At 37.4% G+C, this 23,519-nt stretch overlaps 1 protein-coding gene and 1 non-coding gene across 2 annotated transcripts in view; both read right to left on the bottom strand.

The window, feature by feature from the left end:
- Positions 1 to 4,120: 4,120 nt before the first annotated feature.
- LOC124172978 (trafficking kinesin-binding protein milt) overlaps positions 4,121 to 23,519 on the bottom strand; it is a 251,480-nt gene continuing 232,081 nt past the window's right edge. Inside the window, exons 22-23 of the mRNA XM_046552508.1 lie at positions 19,495 to 19,614; positions 4,121 to 9,923 (exon numbers count right to left, since the gene is read on the bottom strand). Of these exons, the coding sequence (XP_046408464.1) occupies positions 9,618 to 9,923; positions 19,495 to 19,614 (426 nt within the window). The 3' untranslated portion in view covers positions 4,121 to 9,617. The remainder of the gene's footprint in view (positions 9,924 to 19,494; positions 19,615 to 23,519) is intronic.
- Positions 20,893 to 20,965, bottom strand: Trnas-gga. Its single transcript has one exon. It is a non-coding gene; the product is annotated as a tRNA-Ser (tRNA).

The raw sequence follows: 23,519 nt of genomic DNA, 5'->3' as shown, positions 1-23,519 counted from the left end.
TCCAGTTTACTGCTTAGGGGTTCTGTTTTTTCAAAAATCAACTGCTCCATGGAAAAAGAGTTCAATTTATATTTACTTGAGGACGAAAAGTCTTCTGTAGCTACCGGCATCCTCATCTTAGGCCACTTAGTGTGAAAATTCTTTGGTTCGTTCGTTGAGGGTGCATTGACCCTTTTTGCCATCCAGGATTTTGAATGATTTTCTTGGAACAATGCTTTTTAATGAATTCCATGCTTTAAATAGTTCAAATTGAGCGTAATAAAAAATTATTTTGCATGTTATGGCGGTACATCATATGTTGCTACTTTTTTTTATTTTTCAAAAACAGTAGGTTTTCATTATTAAATTATATATTCAAAAATTAGCAATAAATGTTATTCAACTCATTCATAAAGAAGAGTAAAGTCCATTTTTATTGAAATACACATCGATGTAAATATACTTTTGATGCTAATGTTTTAAAAAAAATTGCGAATTTGGCAAAAATGGCTGGATATTTCAGTAGGGCATGGAAATTAGCGGCCCGCACTCAAAGTGTTAATGAAACCAACATTTTAAGAAAATTAAACAGCGCTTTATCGGTTTATAAGATTATTTCGATAAAAAAAGTTTTATTTTAGTTAGATATCGCATACTAACACATAATTTTTCGTTGGTTAAAAAAATTTGTTGAATACTTTCGTTTCAATTCAGCACTGATTTTGCTCAAGGACTTATGCGATTTTTGCTTCTAGGGGGAGTGGGGCAGCGTGATGATGACAATGCGATTCACTTTTTCTCCAATATTTCTCATTATAATGTTTGTAATTGCAGGAATAGCATTGAAAAGTTATTATTTTGATAGATTGCATCGCCATACGTATAAATTTCGGTTAATACCCCTCGCTATAACTTTTTTCCTCGTGAATCTCGGATCCATTTGTCCGTCAGCGAGGCGGGTGGCGATTTCTGTAAACTCGTTTAAATGTGGGTGACAACACATTATGACGCCGACTTGAATATCCTCTTTTGTAACATCCGCGAGCTAAGTATTCAGTAAGTCAATTGTTGTCCAGAGCATCTGGCAACAGGGAAAACTCCCGGCCAATCGGAGCGCTTGGCTCAAACTTTAAGTAAGTAGTTTAAAAACGGTAAGTAGCACCGACTCCATGAGACAATGGCGCAGCGAGGGGGGATTTGGGGGGTTAAAACCCCCCCAGAGCTCAGAGAATTTTTTAATTGTAATCCATTTTACTTAATTGGATTGATGTAATTAATATAATAGTGCAAGGATTAATAAAATATCCCACAGAAACCCGAAAAACTCACCATTTTGAACCATTTATCTTAAAATTCCGCAATAGGGTGGTTTCCTCTTATTTTTTATTGCCTATATCGAAAGATTATTACTCCTGGAATACGAATTGCACGCTTTTAGATTTTTCAATGACGATATCAATTTTTCGCGGTTAAACGAAAATAGAAAAAAATTCAAGAGCGCGAAAACGCAACGGCTAAGTACGAATGCTGGGAAAACGCCGTGTGACGTCATTCTGGTTCCAGCTCACGGCGTGTGAGGTGAACTTGGGGCGAGGCTTGAGCGCTGATACGACGCAGGCTAAAAGCAGGTAGCTGAGTACCCTGCTAGCTGGGAGCGCTTGGCTTAAATAAGGATTATTATTCCCCTATCAAACGAAGGAAACTTTCCGAACGTAGCTATTTTTTATTTGTGATTATTAAGAGATGTTTCCCTGAGCTCTGTGCCTCATGCATGCATTAGTAATCTCAGAAAATGTAAAAATTCTATCTACTCGTATAGAAACTAGGTCCCTGAGACGTCACGTGGAGTGGCATCGCATGGGCGCCAATCTGGTCTTTTTCAAGTGAGGATAAAATTGACCATTGCCATTCGTCTAAATCGGTATTTCTAAAACCAAATAATTTGTATATTATGAATACACTAATGGTGGTTAAGGAATCGCAATCATTGCATTTCGTTTTCTTTGAGGAAGGAAACTACCCTATTTATTAATTTCGCACCTACCGCTTATCCTGGTGGGTATTCCATACCCCAACACACCCCTGTATTAGTTTCACCATAACCCCCCAACCTTAATTCCTAGCTGCGCCCCTGCCATGGGGCTTGAGGGGTCCCGAGCCCCCTCAAAAATTCGTTATGGGTGCGAGGAAAAAATGTGTCAGGCTTGTCGATTTTCCCCTGAGTGTCCAGATATCGAAATTTGAGTTATCAGGGTTCTAATGTTGATCATATGACTCTTTTAAAATGTTTAAAAAAACTTAAAACTCACTACTTATAAAATTTCCCTGGACAAGATCCCCGGCTTTGAACCCCCAATATTTTTTGTGAGTCGGCATCCCTGAAAACAAGGCGTTTTCTACCTGAATATCATTAGTAATTTTAGATCATACTAGGGTCACCTATCCTGGTTTAAAACTTCGTGACACAATTTTCTCCACCATGTGTAACCGTATTTTCGACGATGCAAGGCTGAAAATTAGAAATTTAAAAAAACTTGGGAAAAACTTCCGTTCTTTTAAAGATTTTCGGATTATACAGACTATCTCACCGGTCGACCGAGGTCGTGTGTCTTTTTTGACCCCTAAATTTCGTAACTTCGCCACGATCAACGTTCATGAAAATTGGCACACTTATGGGGAAAGGTCCTAAGTTTTGTTGAGTGTAAGCAAAGTTTTACCATTTTGACCTTTTGACCTCACAATTTGGGTCCAAACCAAAATTTTGAATTCGCCTTATGGGGTTTCAATGTAAACACTTTGCGTGCCATGGGCGTAATATTACGTCTTGTTTATCTTTCTTTGTATTGCCATGGACGTAATGTTACGTCTTTCTATTTTAATAACTTTGTTTGCGTGAAGCTGTAATATTTCGCCCATATTACTTTTCCAGTTAACTGCTTAGTGGTTCTGTTATTTCATAAATCAATTGCTCGATGGAAAAAGAGTTCTTTTAATGTCTTGAGGACGAAAAGTCCTCTGTAGCTACCGGCACCCTTATCTTAGCCCACTTTGTGCGAAAATTCTTTTGCGGAAAGAACCGTTCGTTGAGGGTGCAGTGACCCTTTTTGTCATCCAGGATTTATAATGCTGTGCTTGGAACAATACTTTTTTAAAGATTTCCACGGTTTAAATAGCTCAAATTGAGCGTAATAAAAAATATTATGCATGTTATGGCGGTGCATCATTTGTTGCAACTTTTTTATTTTTCAAAAGCAATAGGTTTTCATTATTAAAATATACATTTTAAAGTTAGCAATAAATGCTATTCAACTAATTCATAAAGAAGAGCAAAGTCCATTTTTATTGAAATGCACATCGATACGAATATATTTTCGATGGTAATGTATTTAAAAAAATTGCGAATTTAGTAAAAATGGCTGGATTTTTCAGTAGAGCTTTATATTTAGCGGCCGGCACTCAAAGTTTTAAAAAAATCGAGGTAGATAAAAAGTCTGAATTTCATCGACCAAGATGTCAATTCTTAGGTTTTCGGACACGGGAAAAGCGAAAATAACTTTTTTATTTACTAAAATTCAACCATTGACCCACTAAGGTCACAGTAAAGGTCATAAGGATTGCAAAAAAATAGCATATCTACAAAGGTGTCTATCCATGGGTTTTAAAGGCTGCCCAAGTCATTGGTATTGTTCAAATACCTGTAATATCCACTAATTGACCTCCAGGGTTGATACAAAGGTCAAAGGTCACCATCGTAAATGTCGGACTATCATGACAACCAACGTGTCGAACCATAGGTTTTAAAGGGTGCCAAAGTCAGTTTTGTATTTCATAATTCCGTATTGTTGATTTTTTTTAACCTCCGAGGGTCACAATGAGGGTCAAAGGTCATAGAGTTGAACATCGGGCCATCATGACAACCAATATGTGTCGAACCGTAGGCTTTAAAGGGTGCCCACGTCAATTTTGCAGTTAGCAGATCCGTATTGTTGATTGCAACTTTGACAACAATTTGATGAATATCTTTACTATAGTTAATAGAGGAGATCTCAATAGACTCAATTAACATTTCAATCACCTTTTATAAATATTTTTCTTCTTTTTAAGAATTGGATAAAACCTATAAAAAAATCAATACAAATTGTTTATGCAATGTTTACCATTGTTTAATTATCATCATATCTACAAAATTACTATTGCACAATTCTATGCAAAAAAATGTGTACCCTTCAATTTCTTGTACAACAAACCAGCAAAGCACCACAACGGCCACATTGGGCGCAACAGTCTTTGCCTTAAAATTACAGGTTTTTTTCTCTCAATCGATAAATTGCACAAACTGTGTCAAACGAAAAAACCTTAGCCTACAAAATATATTACAACTCTTATGCACACTCCGCAAAAATCAATCGAGGGTAACTTTATACAATTCGACACTTCTTTTTCGTCGAAAAAGGTAAAAAATAATCACTTCTGCGACTTATTCACACAAATGTTCGGAAACAATTTTAAATGCAGCCAACCGATTCTCAACTAATTTTCAACCACATCAAAATTTATGTGAATTTTATCCAAGTTTTCATCATTTTTTCCATCCAAGTTTTCAATGCAGTATTCATTTTCAACTGAATTTTTATCAAACGATTTTCAAACCAACATATAATTTACACATATTTCAGTCCGCCATTTGTTTTTCTATTCATCCCACGTAACATCAAATTTAATACGATTTTTATCAAAGTTTTCAACCAAATTTTTACTGTAGTAAGCAAATAACTTGGCAATCAACTCATTTTTACGTAATATGGTCACTCAACTGATTTTTATTTTAAAATTTTTGAAATACAACAGTCCTCCAATAGTTTTTCATTCAATTCATAAATTATTAAAACTGATTTTAAGCTGTTTGTTGGGATTATACTCTATGAGACCACCTTAAAAAATTGTTTCAAATTAATTTTCTTTTGTTTCAGAAACCATTCTTGACTATAGCGACCAATTTTGATCTGAATTTATGTTAATGGTTCACTCCACTTGATACATTGAACTAATATTTCTGACCGATATTAATTTCATTTCAACTTGCAGAGAATTGATGCAGATATTAGCAAAATAAGTTGAAAAACAGTAAAGATACGGTCACAGAAGGATTATTTTAACCTTTGCATAGTTTTACAACATAAAAATATTGCACTTTACCATGGTTAACTAGTTTTTTTTCAAAGGAGGAGAGAGAAGCATTTGGCTTTGTTAAAAAAAACAACTTTGAGCCAACTTAAAAAGTCTACTTTCTTTTTAATTGCAATTCTCTTCCTCCCTCTCTGTCACAAAAAAAGTCACTTGAATCACAAACTTTTCGTACCATGTGAAAAAACTTATCACACACTCACGAAAGCCAGTTACGTTCACGATCACTCAATAAATATTCATTCAACATTCAATATGCACTCAACTGTCGTATTCCCATCATTCAAACTCACACGATGCACACTTCCATCCCGATACTTCTCGAAACACAAGCTTCCAATGCAAACACAACAATGAAGATACTGAAAATGAGGCTTTTCGATTGTCGGCCATCTTTCATCATCTATTTATTTACTTGATGTCAACAGCTATTAGCTCAAGTTGGGAGTTGCTAAAGGGAACTATATGTTCTAACAAAAAACGCAATCTTCTCAGTGCCTAAGTGAAACATAGCATAAATAGAGAAAACAAGGCAATGTTAATCCTCAAAAATTATTTTTCATTCGGGTGAAAAAAATTTTAATTTTGTGAAAAGTTAGCTCAGCACATGAGCAAAACTTTGTACCCTTGTTTCGACGAGATTTAATGACCTAGAATGGAAACGCCTATGTATTCCCATAGGTGGCATGTGAAACACATGTTTGCCTCATAAGAATGTCAGCCATTTTGGAACTGTAACCAAAAGCATTAATTGTTTTTTTTTGATTCTTCATGCTATTCTACGATTAGACTTTCTAATTTTCACATAAATTTCTGCTCCAAGGCAGATCACAATGCCTGAAGGAGGGCAGTTAAATTTTCGTACTAACAAGACGCATGATTAGGTGAAAAAACTAAAATAATTAGCTTTTGAGTATGGACAGTTTACTTCGTCCTTTACTACTTTCATGTTTTTCTTATATTAAAAATAATTAAAAAGCCTTTACTTGGTTTATTCGTATATACATCTTAAAATGATATGCTGATTAGCCATACTCCAACAACCTGAGCATTTATTTTGATAAATTAAAAAAAGTGGACAAGATGGCAGTCAGAAAAAACAAGATGGCTTCCAAAAAAATATGGCTACCAATGACGTCATTGGGCTTCACTCTAACCAGTTCCATTCAAGGTGATTATAGTTGCTAACCTTGTTTACTCAGTATACAACTTTTGTTCATGCAATATTATCCTCACTAGGCAGAGAGAAGATCGATTCATAAACCCATGTGTACCAGGTTTCATCATCCTATACAAAACTGCTTTACTAGTTAACATCAAATGGATATTAAATTATCATCACCTCATTTTTTCAGCCTTCACAAAACCGCCTCAAGAATTATGCCAACAATTAACTCAGCTTAAGGATCAATTGTTGAGTCTTCTCACCGTTCAGTCTATTTACACCTTCACTTCCCGTTGAAAATCAATGCAGAAACAATCACATTACAATCTATGCATATATATACAACCGATGCGTGTCTCTTTACATATTTACATGCATTTACACAAATTGCACAACCTCTTTTGATTTATCGACATTTTTTTTAAGGTGCACCGCAAACAAGGCAGCACCATACACTGAATACAGGGCAACAACAACAAAAGGTTCGATTCCTAGCAATGGATTATTGTTTTTGCTAGTAAAGCAGGCCCTATGTTAATGTTGAGAGATAACTTTCCCATTTTTAATAGTATAACCACTCATCTGAAAGTGGACACTGCTAGGATAGCCTGAGAATTTATTTACAGCGGGATGTTCTGCAAAAATCTTAATGGCAACAAAGCTTTTCGTCAAATCCGACTTGAAGACAAGAGTCCTGATAATTTCCACCTTGATTTCTGGGATACATGCGACACTTACTAGCCAGGCATAAACTTTTCCTTTTAATATGTAGAAGCAATCTTTGTTCGGTAAAAATTCGAAAGCTCCAAATTACCCAAAAACGTCAAATACCTCATGTTCAAATGTTGACCGTTTTGTGTTTAAATATGCAGGTAATATACCTTACGCCACGTCATTCTGTAAAACTCTCTCAATGCAGACTTCTCTTTTGATGAAAGGAAGTCCACATGATCTAGTATGCTTGCACCGATATTTTATTTTTGAAGAACTGAAGCATAAGTCAAACATGCTTCTATTCGCTACACTGTTTTGGCTGCGAGTTGATCTATAATCTTGTTCTCACTGGTAACAGCAGACGTGCCAAAATTGACATTGAAAAACAGTCTCTCAGCAACTCGAAACTGCATATACCCAATAGAAATTTAGTTCAGCAGAAAAACTAGCCCTTCAAACATTGCAAAAAGTAATTTAATTATCCTGCCCTTATGGCAAAACAAATGTATGTTTAGCTCAAAATTACAGGAACCTTAAGAATGAATTATTATTGAATATGTGTACATGAAAACAATAAGACTTCGTTAAGTAAAAGGTAATGCAATGAGTACGGAGACCTAACAGAGGTCGCAAATTGTCTAGCGGAAAAGTTAGAAGCAATATACCAAAAAATCACAGTAACGTTGAGGCAGTACGCAATTCAAAAAATATTTAAAAGAAAAATAAGTACTCGCAAATTCAGACAGCATCTTATCAATCAACAAATAAAAGTTGCAAAATGAACATTTCCTTTACATAAAACAAACTGTTCGGTACCCATCAATCACATACTATCCCAACAAAAAGCTATGAGAAGTAAGAAAACATAAGATATAAGATAGCTGCCTGCATTTATGTAATTCTTTCCTGAACCAGCAGGATAAAAGTAAATACATTTGCGATTAGGAACGAAATATTTGAACACATACTGTACCCGAATAACAAAAATATCATCAATTACCCAATAAGAGTTCATCGCTTGAAAATAAATAGATTGTATGAGGGCAATGTTTAAATAATTAGTAAATCATGTACAAAATATGAAAAATCTTGTACCTGAATCCATTTTTCAAATCAATTTTTGTCAAAAATATATTGCTGAATCATCAACGAAACAATTAATAAAGAAAATTGAAGATTATTATTAGATACGGGCAGGAAACAGCCACAATAGGCAATAAAAGCTGCCTTCATCCATAAATATGACGTCGTATTTATTTTACAGCAGCCATTTTGTGTAGATGAATTAATATGTTGAAATCATGCCACAATTGCATTTCAATTGCACAAAGTTGTTAGAAGCATGTAGGAAAAAGCCACAACAGGCCTTATCTACCATCTGTCTCCATCGCAGAAGGTTTAAACGAATAATTACTAATTTTTCGTCTCAGGGCGGCCATTTTGTCCACATACGGTCATGTGAATATTAAAAAATAACTTGCTACCTTGCTATTGTTGCTGAAAGTTTTTTTTTCTGTCTACCTAAAAAAATAGAATTTTGCCTAACTCTCTTCACGTTTCCCAATGAACAAAACTAACGTGTGTTGTATCAGAAAATATAATTCTCGAAATTATAAGGAAATATGCCTGGATAAAGGACTTCAAATAATTGTTCTAGATAGTTTATAACGATAAAATCGGATAAAAGTCCTTTTTCATACCCTTACGTTGAGATGTAACCCTGATTCATCTCAAAGATAGCCACACGGTTTGGTCTAACTAACGGCTACTGGTAAACCGATTTTGTTTTACCATTGTGCTCTCATAAACGCATTGTGAAATTAAAAGGCACAGGCTTTTAAAAGCATCTAGTCTAGTGTACAAGTTCATTGCAACCTCTGCAAACTTTGAAAGTAAATTCTTAAATACATAATATAGCCCTGGTGTAACAAATGAATATACTATTATTAGCTTATAACAAGCATGACGTCGTTTATTTCAACCTTCAATCGTTGCAAGAGCAACCCTGTTGATTTTGAACCATTAGTTAAGTTTGAACCTTACAATTTTAGCCTTCAACACTACAGAGATGAACCGTAAAACTATTCTGCTGTGCTGAGACTCATGAAAACTGATTGTACGAGCTGCAAAGAAGCACCAGGTCTTGTTTATCACATAATTTCAAACTTCAGTGTTACAAACGTGAACCTTCTATCCTCCAAACAGGACAACTTGATTGTACAAGCCTTAAATAAATACCTGGTCCCAAAATGCACCACATTTTAAACTTCAACGCTTGGCAAATGAATGGTTTAATGAAAAGTGTAATAAATACAAACTACCTGTACTAGCTTTTAAAAATGCCTGCCTCATTTTGCGATTAAATTCATTCCGGTTTCATAGCTCAGAAAGGGATTAGTTTAAAAATCCCATTCCAGCGTGACAATTGAATATAACCTCTGTAAAGCCTTTGAAAATGCACGAGGTTTAAAAAAAATCACCTCATTTCAACACTCTCGTCAGCAATGGTGGAGTACGAAGCCTTCCACGATCCCGTCCTGGAATGACAAATGACAAACGCCGTGCAAACACCTCACTACATCAGTCCGCCTTTACGGCCGAAAAATATGGCCGAAATGGTCCCGCGCGTCGTCACCGGAGCGGGACCGACGGAATCCGTCACCGATTTCTGCTTCGACTTGAGTTGCGGGACTGTTCCGAGATCCTGCCGCCTCCTGGGCTGCAGCTGGCGACGCCTCTTCGGGACCACCGCCTCCTGGCACACCGAAGACTCCGACCCAGACTCCGCTCCCTCCAGGGAACGACTGCGAAGCGTCGACTTGAGGCTCGTTAACTGGGCCATTGGACTCTTTACAGCTGGACGGGCATACATTGTCCCCACCTGAAAAAAAAAGAAGATTCATAATTCTGAGTTTTAACATACAGGCGGTCCCCGACTTTCGTACACAATGCGTTCCCGAAAACTTGTACGAAAGTCGAATGTACGAAAGTCGAACCATTGACTTCCATACTAATTAGGGGTTACGTTCCAAAAGAGCGGAATATACGTACTAAAACCTTTTTTTTCACGGAATTCATTTCAATTGACTTAATTTTAATAATGTGTTAATAAAACTCCTCAAATCATCTAATTTCTTTCGAAAATACGCAGAAAATGCAAATAAAAGTTCAAAAAACAAGAACTCCGTTGGCTATCGAGTGAAACTTCCTCTTGGCGTTTAAGTTGACATTCCACTTATTACGTCCACTATAAATAAAAGGACATATCAAGAAGCATAACAAAATGTATTTGTTGAACCCGCACTCTGGATACCTTTTAATTTTTACACCAAAATTCGATATTTGGCAGGTGACATATTCGTGATCGCGTATATTCCGCATGTTATTCAAAAAAGACAAACGGAATTCGGGTGATATTTCGTGCAATATCGTTGCTGAAGGTGTACTACATGAATTAAACAGCACTCAAACGAAAAAACACAATTAGAAAGAAGATCTTACTAGTTTTATTGAAAGCTATTCGATGATGTCTAGTCAACTTCTTTTGAAAATATCTTCCATTAAGGCTTTCTCCTTCCCTTGATAAAGGAGCCTACAGCAGGCAGTCTCTCTCCCAAATAAATCACCTAGATTAGAGTCAATTACCAACAGTTCCCACAGTTCCCTTCATTATATATGTTCGTATTGTTCGCATATACTGCCGATACTGGCATTTGAAACAATTGAATGTTGGGATGCGCAATAAACATCGCGGGAATTTTAAAAAAATTGCAGACCAACGTCCGAAAGTCCGAATTCAGCGTACGAAAGTCGAGTAAAAGGTGTCAATTTTGAACGTACGAAAGTGCGAATTGTACGAAAGTCGAGTGTACGAAAGTCGAGGACCGCCTGTACATGTATTTGCCATAAGGGCAGGATAATTAAATTACCTTCGGCAATGTTTTAAGGGCTAGTTTTTTTGCTAAACTTAATTTCTATTTGATATATGCATTTCCAAGTTACTTAGAGACTTGTTTTCAGTGCCAATTTTGGCACGGCTGCTGTTACAAGTGAGAACAAGATTATAGATCAACTTGCAGCCTAAAAAGTGTAGCGAATAGAAGCATGTTTGACTTATGCTTCAGTTTTTCAAAACGAAAATATCGGTGCAAGCATACTAGATCATGTGGACTTCCTTTCATCAAAAGAGAAAAGTTACATTAACCCTTCAAAAGGGTGGTTTCCTATGTTTTTAAATGCCTAATTCAAAAGATTATTCACTCCTGTAGTACGTATTTCAAGCTTTAAGATTTTTAAATGACGATATCTATTTTCCGCGATGATGATCTATTTTTTATTTGACGTGCACCCTTATTTAGAAGGGCACACACAAGAAAAAAAAGTTTCAATGGTCCACGCAACAGGGCGATACCACAATTAATCCTTTCCTTTTTAATTCAAGATCAACGGGCAATTGCCCTTTTAAGTACATTTCATGCAAAATTAGTAACATGAAAAATTATGTAGTATCATTCAAATTTGAACTAAATTAATAATTAGCGTGAAGAATTAGACTTCCTACTCATTAAGGTATGTCAATAGTAAACAAACAGCGTATTTGATGGCATATAAGATGCAGGGGCGCAGCCAGGAATTAACACTTTGCGTGCCATGGACGTGATATTACGCCCTTTTAATCCTTCTTTCCATTCAATTGGCTTTGTATGCGTGAAGCCGTAATATTTCGCCCGTGGTACTTTTCCAGTTTACTGCTTAGGGGTTCTGTTTTTTCAAAAATCAACAGCTCGATGGAAAAAGAGTTCAATTAATGTCTTGAGGACGAATAGTCCTCTATAGCTACCGGCACCCTCATCTTGGGCCACTTAGTGTGAAAATTCTTTGGGCCAATCGAATCGTTCGTTGAGGGTGCAATGACCCTTTTCGTGATCCAGGATTTATAATGCTTTGCTTGGAACAACTCTTTTTTATGATTTCCATGCTTTAAATAGTTCAAATTGAGCGTATTAAAAAAATTATTACGCATGTTATGGCGGTACATCATATGTTGCAACTTTTTTATTTTCAAAAACAGTAGGTTTTCATTGTTAAATTATATATTTTAAAAATTAGCAATAAATGTGATTCAACTCATTCATAGAGAAGAGTAAAGTCCATTTTTATTGAAATGAACATCGATATAGATATATTTTTGATGCTGATGTTTTAAAAAATGTACAAATATAGTAAAAAATGGCTGGAATTTTCAGTAGGGCTTTAAATTTAGCAGCCATCACTCAAAGTGTTAAGGCTGGGGTGGTTTAGGTGCAACTAATACAGGGGTGTTTGGGGGTATGGTATACCCACCAGGATAAGCGGTAGTAGCGAGATTAATAAATTGCGGAATTTTAAGATAGATGGTTCAAAATGGCGAGTTTTACGGCTTTCTGAGGGATAACGTAATAATCCTTACACTATTCTATTAGTAATATCATTCCAAATAAGTAAAATGGATTAAACTTAAGCATTTCTCAGAGCTCTGGGGGGGGGAATTTATCCCCCAAAACCCCCCCTCCCTGCACCACTGATAAGGTGCACCCTAATTTAGAAGGCCACGTTCAACGAAAAAAAGTTTCAATAGTCCGCATGACAGCGCTGTACCAAAATAGCTTAAAAAGTGATTTCTTTTGGTTCTCATGTTTGGTAAAAGCCAAACAAACAATCATTGAATGCAATAAGCAAACATATTTTCCCAGATAGCACAAACCCAGTGAGAAATGGGTGGTGGAATCCACGTTGAGTGGTGGATATTTGGTGGTGGTGGATATTGAGTGGTTGGACCCACGTGGAATCCACGTTGATTTCAAGTGGATTTGTGGTGATTATCATAAAATGTTAAAAAGAATTTCTAATTTGTGGAACTTAACTCTCTGGTGACATGCGTCATTTATCATCCTGAAACCACGCTAGATATGTGAAAATGTATCGCACATTCTATTTTTATATAATTCGTGGAAAGGCAGCCATGAGAGCACATGAAAAATCGTAGACACATTTATAGAAGGTTTAGATATAGAGTGGTTGAGGTTTTAATGGTTTTAGGACAGCACCAACTGCTGTTTTAATTTTTCCACCAAATTTCCACGTGGGTTCCACGTTGATTCCACGACCAAAAACACGTGGTATCCACGTTACATCTCCACGTGGATTCCACCACCCATTTCTCACTGGGGTGAGAAATGGGTGGTGGAATCCACGTGGAACCCACGTGGAGAATTAACGTGGATACCACGTGTTTTTGGTCATGGAATCAACGTGGAACCCACGTGGAAATATGGTGGAAAAATTAAAACAGCAGTTGGTGCTGTCCTAAAACCATTAAAACCTCAACCACTCTATATCTAAACCTTCTATATATGTGTCTACGATTTTTCATGTGCTCTCATGGCTGCCTTTCCACGAATTATATAAAAATAGAATGTGCGATACATTTTCACATAACTAGCGTGGTTTCAGGATGATAAATGACGCAATGTCACCAGAGAGTTAAGTTCCACAAATTAGAAATTCTGTTTAACATTTTATGATAATCACCACAAATCCACTTGAAATCAACGTGGATTCCACGTGGGTCCAACCACTCAATATCCACCACCACCAAATATCCACCTCTCAACGTGGATTACACGTGGGTTCCACGTGGATTCCACCACCCATTTCTCACTGGGAATGTAAGTCACTTCTGTTGGAGCGCCAAAGGCGGCTGAACAGCGTACTACACATGCTACGCGGCTCATCTCGACATGAATTTAAAGGCTATTGGTGAAATTAAGCGAGTTTTTATAAGGCCTTAACAACTGATAACAGATTTTCCCGTAAATAGAAAAAAATTAATAACTGCAAGCGACCGGCTAGTGAAGATATAAAGCGTAATACAAGTACTCTATCCATGCGGCGGAAAGGAAAAAAATAACATCGGGGTGGATCCGAACGTGCAACCTACGTAACCGAAATCCTGTACGCTAACCACTGCACCACGGCAATTGATAAGAAGATGAGGCGTAGTTACCAATCAAATATCCAATTATGTAAAAAAAACTTGTTTGGCATGTGTATGAAAAACTGAAATTATTCAAGGTCTATAAATTTTAACATTTATGAATTTTAAATTATGGCTTGATAACCCGATGACTACAATACGTATATTAGGTGTTCCTTCCGGCATTTTTATATTATTCTACGTCGGTATTCTTGTGAAATTGTGTGTTTTTCTTACGACCTTCGTTTCGCAATCAGTTCATAAATGTGAATGATTTTCAAATTATGGCGGTATGATGTTATTTCTCCTCATAATATAGAAGCGCCAATAATAAAAACATTGTTTTAATACATAAAGGCCTTAAATAACACTCGGAAACGATGGGATAATAACAGCATCTACGGTAGTGCTGAAAGTTTGGCATCCATTTTGCCATTACTCTGGATGTTTGTCGCCCTGGCCGTAAGAAACTCATAACAAGCTTACTTGAGAAGAGACTTCCTTATTTCTTCCTTTCACCTTATCTCAATGACTTATAATGTGCTAGCTGGGCTAGTTTAAGGCAATATCTTAGCCCACGCTCTACCTTAACTGGCCTAGCTAATGTGCTAGCTGGGTTTATTAAGGAAAATTAATAAACCGCACGCTATTTTGAACATGATATGTAAATTTCACTAATGAATACATAAATGAATAAACAGCAAGCAATCGAAAATAATACAAAGTAAAACAGAAAAAAACAAAAAACACAGATTTTTTAAGTTTTCACACGTTTTGTAAAAGCCAAAATGCTTAACGGCCGTTTTACACGGGGCATTGAATTGCGCAGGTTAGAACTGCATTAATTTCTAAAATGGCGTGTAATTGCGCGAATGCATGAACGAAATTAGAACACGGGCTATTTTGCCATCTCACGTCCACACATTCTTCGCATGCGTTCTGGCAATCCACCGCTTTACACGACGCAATTTCGACTGCGCCTTCACACGTACGTCAGATTGCGCAAGTGCGTGCCCCGTGTAAAACGGCCTTAAGAAATAATTCGATTCGAGATACGTAATGAGAAAATAGTTCCCTAACTATAAGAGGCATTCATTTCAGTAGAAATGCACGGAGAATAATCTTCATCACTGAACACTGAGTAAATTTTGAAACTACACTTGGTACATAAATCTACTTTTCATGCCTCAGGCAATTAAATTAATAGGATTCCAATAAGCTTATTTCATAATAATTTCATAATTTCATAATAATTTATTAATTAACGGGCTGAAGCCCAATTACAAAGCTTAAAATTCTTTATAAAATGCTATAAGATTTCACAACAATGACAATAGTATACATATTAAATAGGTAATTAAGTAAACATCTTATCTGGTAATCCTTTCAGGTACCTCATTACAGAAGGTAAGGAATCAAAAAATAGGTCCACTTTAAGACATAAATTGCCGTCACACATTATTTGCTGCAATGGGGAAAAATGGGTATAGTTGCGTGAGTGATGGCTATTGTCAAAAAGGTTGTCACCTCTAGTGGAATAAGAAGGAACTTTCAAGAATATTTCTCTTAGTAGGACAGGGGAATCAACGAGGTTATTTAATAGCTTATACAAGAAAATAATATTAGAGCACTGTCTCCGCTTAAACATGGAAGGAAGATTAAATAGAGGCAAGATAGCAGAATAGCTATAGTCCTTATCAAATAGTCTTAACTTTATCTTTATTTTTATCCCACGATGCTTAAGAAATACCGAAGTTGACGGCATATTAGACACGCAGGCATATAAGACGTACCCTTATTTAGAAGGCCAAGCACAAGGAAAATAAGTTTCAATAGTCTGCGCGACTTTGTGGTACTACAATAACTTAAAATGTGGTTTTTAAGTTCTCACGTTTCGTTAAAAGCCAAACGAACAATCATTGAATGTTATTAAAATAAGACATTGCAATATTTCCACTGAGTTTCATTATTACACAACGTGTTTCGTGGTTACAAACAACATCATCAAGTGTGATTGATAATTGTGCGAAAAATCCACAGAGAAAAAATCATTCCCCTTGACCGGGATTCGAACCCGGATCCCTCGATTTCCGGCCGAGTGCTTTAGCCTTTTTAGCTTTTCTCTAAAATAGCCTTTTCTCTAAAAAGGCTAAAGCACTCGGCCGGAAATCGAGGGATCCGGGTTCGAATCCCGGTCAAGGCGAATGATTTTTTCTCTGTGGATTTTTCGCACAATTGTGCATTGCGGGTGACTCCCGTAAAAGTTATCACCGTGGCTAGTCCCGGTATACTTAAATTCGTGATTGATAATGTTTTTTGTAACGACGAAACGCGTTGCGTAATAATTCAACTCAGTGGAAATATTGCAATGTCTTATTTTAATAATACTAAGAACTTCCACCATATCGTGCCCAACATCATACAAGATACATTGAATGCTTTACCTAGCATATTTTTATTAAGGAAAATTAACATACGGCGAGCTATTTTGAACATGATAAGTAAAATTCAATGATGAATAAAGGAATGAACAGCAAGCAATCGAACATAATAAACAATAATGCAGAAACAACAAAAAACACAGATTCTTTCAGTCCTCAATTTTCGTAAAAGCCAAATGAACAAAGCAGAAACGTGGGCGGGCAAAGCAAAGCAGAAACAAAAGAGGGCCAGAGCGAGCGCTACCAGTTTCGTTTACTTTTTGACGTGAACGGTGCGGTGTCGAAAGGAAACAATCCCAGTTGAATTCTCTCTTTTGAGCTATATTTTAGCTGTCAAAAATTTAGTTGAACGTGATAAAATAATAGGGTGGTTTCCTATTATTTTTTTATTGCCTAAATCGAAAGATTATTACTCCTGGAGTACGTATTTCGCGCTTTTAGATTTTTAAATGACGATATCTATTTTTCGCGATTAAATGAAAAGTGAATAATTTCAAGCGCGCAAAAACGCGACGCGTAAGTAGGCAAGTCCGTGCGACGCATTTCTGGTTCCCCCTCTCTCCTTGTGAAGTGACGTTGATCGAGGCTCTCAGCGCTGATAGGACGCAGGATGCTAGCGGATAGCTGAGTACCTTGCTGAATGGTAGCGCTTGGCTTAAAAAAGGTTTATTAATACCTTATCAAACGAAGAAAACTTTCCGACCTTAGCCAGTTTTAATAGGTGATTATTATGAGATGTTTCCCAGAGCTCTGTGCCTCATGCATGCATTGGTAACCTCAGACGATGCATAACTCCTATCCTCTCGTGTAGAAACTAGGTCCCTGTGACGTCACGCGGAGAGGAATCGCATGGGCGCCAATCTGGCCTTTTTCAAATGAGGATAAAATTTGACCCTTGCCATTCGTCTAAACCGGTATTTCAAAAACCAAATAATTTGTGTATTATGAATACACTAATGGTGGGTAACGAATCGCAATCAATGCCTATCGTTTTCTTTGATGAAGGAAACTACCCTATTATGGCAGACATGGAAAAAGTTACGTGTTACGCTAGACCTTTAACCCGGTAACGCCTGAATTAAAAAGTTTCTGCGATTTTTGGGGCAATCATTCATCTAAATGTCAACGAGACTCTGAGTCATTAGGTGAAAAATGTATCCTTTTACCACTAAGAGTTATGCCAAGCGGTACCACATGGTACCACGAACATATATTGCAACATAACATCCCAAATATTAGGCTCACATCAAATAATAATCATACTTTATACGAGATGTACAGGCTACAAAAATCGTGATTACATAATAAAACCTTTTACATTAGAAATACACAGGGCGTAAGTAAAGAAAATGAAATGCTTGCTCTAAAAAATTTCGTTTTTTTTGGGCTAGTTGCAGTGGCGGCTGGTGGTAATTTATCTAGGGTGTGCATTAGAGCAGATATGGGATGATTTAATTATATTATGTTAATCCTAATCCATGAGCATCATATTTCGTCGTAATAGAATACATAGCAAGCAAAACATATCACTGATACACTACCCTTAAAATTGCGTGAACAGAAATAATATTAGCATGTATGAAAACAATTATTCTCAACACACCTTTACAAGTGACGGTAGTTGAAATTCATTCTCTTTTCCTTACACCCTATGAGAGAGTAGTGTAGAAAACGGCCGTACAGATGGCTCTGTAGACGGACTAGGATCCTGGGCGCAGGTAGTGTAGGTGGCGGCTACACCTCTACACTACCTACTAGTCAGTCACCAAAAACATGCGCGTGCGCATTCGCATGGTTTTGAGTCTGCTCCCATCGCCCCTTTGAACAGCACATACCCCTCCGCTTACCTCGTCCCGCCAGAGCTCCCTCAAGCGATCGCACAGACCGAAAATGCGCCCGGCATGATGCCACAGGATCGCACACTTGTAGAGCGGTGAATTCGAAAAGGATATAGCTGTAGCGTTCGGAGGCTCATGTTTCTTGCATATGCAGACAGCACTTTTATACGTCGCGTTGCAAAGGAATAGTTTTCTTTTATAATTTATTCATCTTTGGGTGTGCACTTGCTAACATGCGTATACGCACGTGCCGCCACTGGCTAGTTGATAATTCTCAAATTTCAAACGGCTCTAAATGCAATAAATACAGCTTTAAAATACCAAACTTTTCGGAAAATGTAATTAAAATGTTTACAGCAATTTAAAACTCTCAAAAACCCTAAAAAATTACGATAAATAATAAAAAAGTTACTTTTCACACTGCACTACCAGCTGGTACCATTTGGTACCGCTGACGGGTTAGTTGGTTAATTGGCGTTAACGGGTTAATTGGGCTAAAAATAGTATTCAGTACAGGCATCCCCCGAGTTACGTATGTCTCGACTTACGTAAATCCATACTTACGTAAGCGATAGCCGTATTTCAAATGTTTACGTTAATTTTCGAATGCGAGCGCGAAGAAGTAGATATTCGCTCGTACAACCTATGGTAGAAAAAATATCGAATAGTTATAGAGTTTTTTACGTGCTAAAAATAACAAAGTGACCCATTTTTGTCATTCCTCGAAGGAAATTTCATTAATTTCTGTAAAAATAATCGCTTATAAATCCCAAGTCAGCAATCAACGTGAAAATTTGCAGTTCTAGCGATGGATGTGGTGGCGTATGTGGTTGCGCTCATTCCTGTACGATATAACTTGTTATACAGCAATCTCTGAAGCGCCAACGCAAAGGTTCGACTTACGTAAATTTCGACTCACGTAAATTTCGACTTACGCATAGTCTGCCGGAACGCATCTCTTACGTAACTCGGGGGATGCCTGTATTGAAAGTTAACCTGTGTCCTTCACGTATAAGATGCAGGTAACTTTTTTGAGACAAAATTTTGGAGAAAAAAGTGGATCTTATATGCCATCAAATACTGTGTAGATAATTGCAGTATACAGCATGTCAACTGGACAACACCGAAAGTCAATACAAGACGATAGATGTCACTCACCTGTAACGTTGTTGTCAGTGGAACGAGACCTCCTTGGAGGGGTCGATAAACCGGATGGGCGACTATTGACTCCACGCCAATCCTCTCCAACTTCTCAACAAGCTTCATCCCGACCAATGCCTATTCAAGAGAGAATATACAGAAAAGAAATATCAGAATATTGAAAATGAATAAAGCATTTATGATATCCACACACAGTTCTGGGCCTAAATACAAAGGCTGTTGGCGCCAGCATAAAACCTGATACTTAACACATATGTCATTTAAAATGTTTTGCCATAGTCAGCGACCATCAAGGTAAAAACTCTTAACTTGGGAGCATTGAATGTAGATATGTAATTCAAAACGTATTTTTTAATTCGACACTTTTTCCTGCAGTTTGAGCCGACTACAGCATCACTTTCATGTAAAAGCTATAATTTTCATTATCAATTGAACACTGTCACTGGAGTCAAATCATGTTCTTCAAAACTCATTTTGAAACAAGTCGCTTCATATGCAGTCACGTGTATGAATCCAAAGTTGAATACACCAAAAATGCAATTTGCCCTGAAAAAATCATTTGATTTGACAGTGATTCGAACTCAATCTCCTGATTGTCCGTTGGGTTCCTGGATTTCACCTGGAACTGACTGGGAGTCAAACCACAGGCCTTTTGCTTTCTGGGCCAAATGCACAGACCACTACGCTATCTAGGTACTTTGATTCCCACAGCAATAGGGCGGTTTCCTATTATTTTTTTATTGCCTAATTCGAAAGATTATTACTCCTGGAGTTCGAATTTCACGCTTTTAGATTTTTAAATGACGATACGTATTTTTCGCGATTAAACGAAAAGTGAAAAATTTCAAGCGCACGAAAACGCGACGGCTGAGTATGAATGCTGGGAAAACTCCGTGTGACGTCGTTCTGGTTCCCGCTGCCACAAGTGAGGTGACCTTGGGGCGAGGCTTTGAGCGCTGATACGACGCAGGATGCTAGCAGGTAGCAGAGTACCCTGATAGCTGATAGTGCTTGGCTTAAATAAGGATTATTAATACCTTATCAAATGAAGAAAACTTTCCAACCATAGGCAGTTTTAAAAGGTGATTATTAAGAGATGTTTCCCTGAGCTCTGTGCCTCATGCATGCATTGGTAACCTCAGACAATGTAAAACTCCTATCTACTAGTATAGAAACTAGGTCCCCGTGACGTCACGTGGAGTGGCATCGCATAGGCGCCAATCTGGCCTTTTTCAAACGCGGTTAAAATTGACCATAGTCATTCGTCTAAACTGGGATTTCTAAAACCAAATAATTTGTGTATTATGAATACACTAATGGTGGGTAACTAATCGCAATCAATGCCTTTCGTTTTCTTTGATGAAGGAAACTACCCTATTACCATGAGAAAAAATTCCCCTGGACCGGGAATCGAACCACGGACCTTTGGCTTTCCGGGCCAATGCGCAGACCACTACGCTATCCAGGTTCTTTAATTCCCATGGCAATTATACCGAGGCTCATGGCACTAGTGTTAGGCCGTCGCAGTCCATCTAGGATAGCTACGCGAGGGAGAAAGGAGCGCAGGTTTAGGCTCTCAACCGGTTGTGGCTTCTTGGAAGTCCTTTCTCCCTCGCGTTGCCATCCTTGATGGACCGCAAGGGCCTAACACCTAGTACCATGAGCCTCAGTATAATTGCCATGGGAATTAAAGAACATGGGTAGCATAGTGGTCTGCGCATTGGCCTGGAAAGCCAAAGGTCTGTGGTTCGATTCCCGGTCCAGGGGAATTTTTTCTCATGGTAATAGGGTAGTTTCCTTAATCAAAGAAAACGAAAAGCATTGATTGCGATTCATTACCCACCATTAGTGTATTCATAATACACAAATTATTTGGTTTTTGCAATACCGGTTTAGACGAATGGCAATGGTCAAATTTTATCCTCATTTGAAAAAGGCCAGATTGGCGCCCATGCGATTCCACTCCACGTGACGTCACAGGGACCTAGTTTCTATACTAGTAGATAGGAGTTTTGCATCGTCTGAGATTACCAATGCATGCAGGAGGCACAAAGCTCAGGGAAACATATCTTAATAATCACCTATTAAAACTGGCTAAGGTCGGAAAGTTTTCTTCATTTGATAAGGTATTAATAAACCTTTTTTAAGCCAAGCGCTACCAGCCAGCAAGGTACTCAGCTACCCGCTAGCATCCTGCGTCCTATCAGCGCTCAGAGCCTCGATCAAGGTCACCTCACAAGGTGGGAGGGGGAACCAGAAATGCGTTGCACGGACTTTTCCCATCATTCCTACTTGTGCGTCGTGTTTTCGGGCGCTTGAAATTTTTCACTTTTCACTTAATCGCGAAAAATAGATTTCGTCATTTAAAAATCTAGAAGTGTGAAATACGTACTCCAGGAGTAATAATCTTTCGATTTAGGCAATAAAAAAATAACAGGAAACCACCCTATTCTTGTATATAACACCGCCGTTCACGTGGCAGGTTTAGAAATATTACATATGGGGCGAAAATTATGTAAAATGTATTTCCAGGCGTGTCTTTTTTTTCCGAGGCTGGGATGTGATCCCCTTTGCCTGGACGGGGAGGGGTTATTCCATGCCAAATCATCACAGAAAAGTGAACTTTTCAACCCGACCATCTCAGATTTGCTTGAAATTTGGTAGGAAGTTAAGCACATGAAATGAAATTGGACTCATACACAAAATTTTAACCCTCAGCTCTACACGATATTCGTACAGCAGGGTTGCAAACATGACAAAAAATGCAAAATTTGCCCTCGCATGCTCGACAAAAATAAATCATAACTTAGCTAATAATTGTAATAGAAACTTCCTGTTGGTCTCATTTTAAAGCTAAAGGATTATTGTTTATGTGAAAAATGTTAGATTTTAAGATACCAATTTTATTTTATTCCGAGGTCACACTATGTGACCTTTGACCTTGAGTTTCTAAAGAATAGTATCTTAAATTTTATTGGGGAAAAAATATTTTAAACAGTTAAATGCATTCTATCTGTGGTAAAAATTTCATTTTGGGATGGCTTTGGGAACAGAACTAATGTGCCGGAAGTAAAAAAATGTGCCTCCAGGCACACCACCCAGGCTCCACCATCTCCTCCCCTAAAGCATATTCATAGTTACGCCACTGTGCTGCTGAGTGAGAGAAATAGTCAGCTCCTGCCCTTTTAAGAAATGGTAAATTGATATAATTTGTTCAGTAAAACCTCTATATAGTGAACTTATTTACATCGTAAACCTCCATACTTCATACCACCCCTACGGTCCCGTCAGATTTACATGTAAATTTATAGGCAAACGTCTTTGTAGTGAACCTATTTACATCATAAACCTCCATACTTCATACCACCCCTACGGTCCCGTCAGATTTACATGTAAATTTATAGGCAAACGTCTTTGTAGTGAACCTATTTACATCGTAAACCTCCATACTTCATACCACCCCCACGGTCCCATCAGATTTACATGTAAATTTATAGGCAAACCTCTACATAGTGAACCTATTTACATCGTAAATCTCCATACTTCATACCACCCCTACGGTCCCGTCAGATGTACATGTAAATTTATAGGCAAACCTCTACATAGTGAACCTATTTACATCGTAAACCTCCATACTTCATACCACCCCTACGATCCCGTCTTATTTACATGAAAATTTATAATAATAATAATATATTTATTGGTACCACGAGTTTTGTAATACATATATAGGACCCGTCAAGAATATAAATAAAAGAAAAAACATATATACACATTTACAAACACAAGAGATTCACAATTGGCAAAAAAAAAGCACCCACAAAAAAATGTATACGGGGATTTAGATATTCATCAACAGAATAAAAATATTACCTAAAAAGCACTGCTTCAATTTGGTTCTAAACTTGGTTGGTACTTTCTCATCTTTCAGAGCAGTTGGTAGTTTATTGTAAATCCTGCAACTCATAGTAACAGGGCCAGTATTAAATATTGAGAGATTATGATTATATAGGCGAACCTTT

This window comes from Ischnura elegans, assembly GCF_921293095.1.
Source record: "Ischnura elegans chromosome 13 unlocalized genomic scaffold, ioIscEleg1.1 SUPER_13_unloc_3, whole genome shotgun sequence".
Classification (NCBI taxonomy): Eukaryota; Metazoa; Arthropoda; class Insecta; order Odonata; family Coenagrionidae; genus Ischnura; species Ischnura elegans.
Note: the sequence above shows the minus strand (reverse complement) of the source record. Positions and strands in the feature narration are given on the sequence as shown.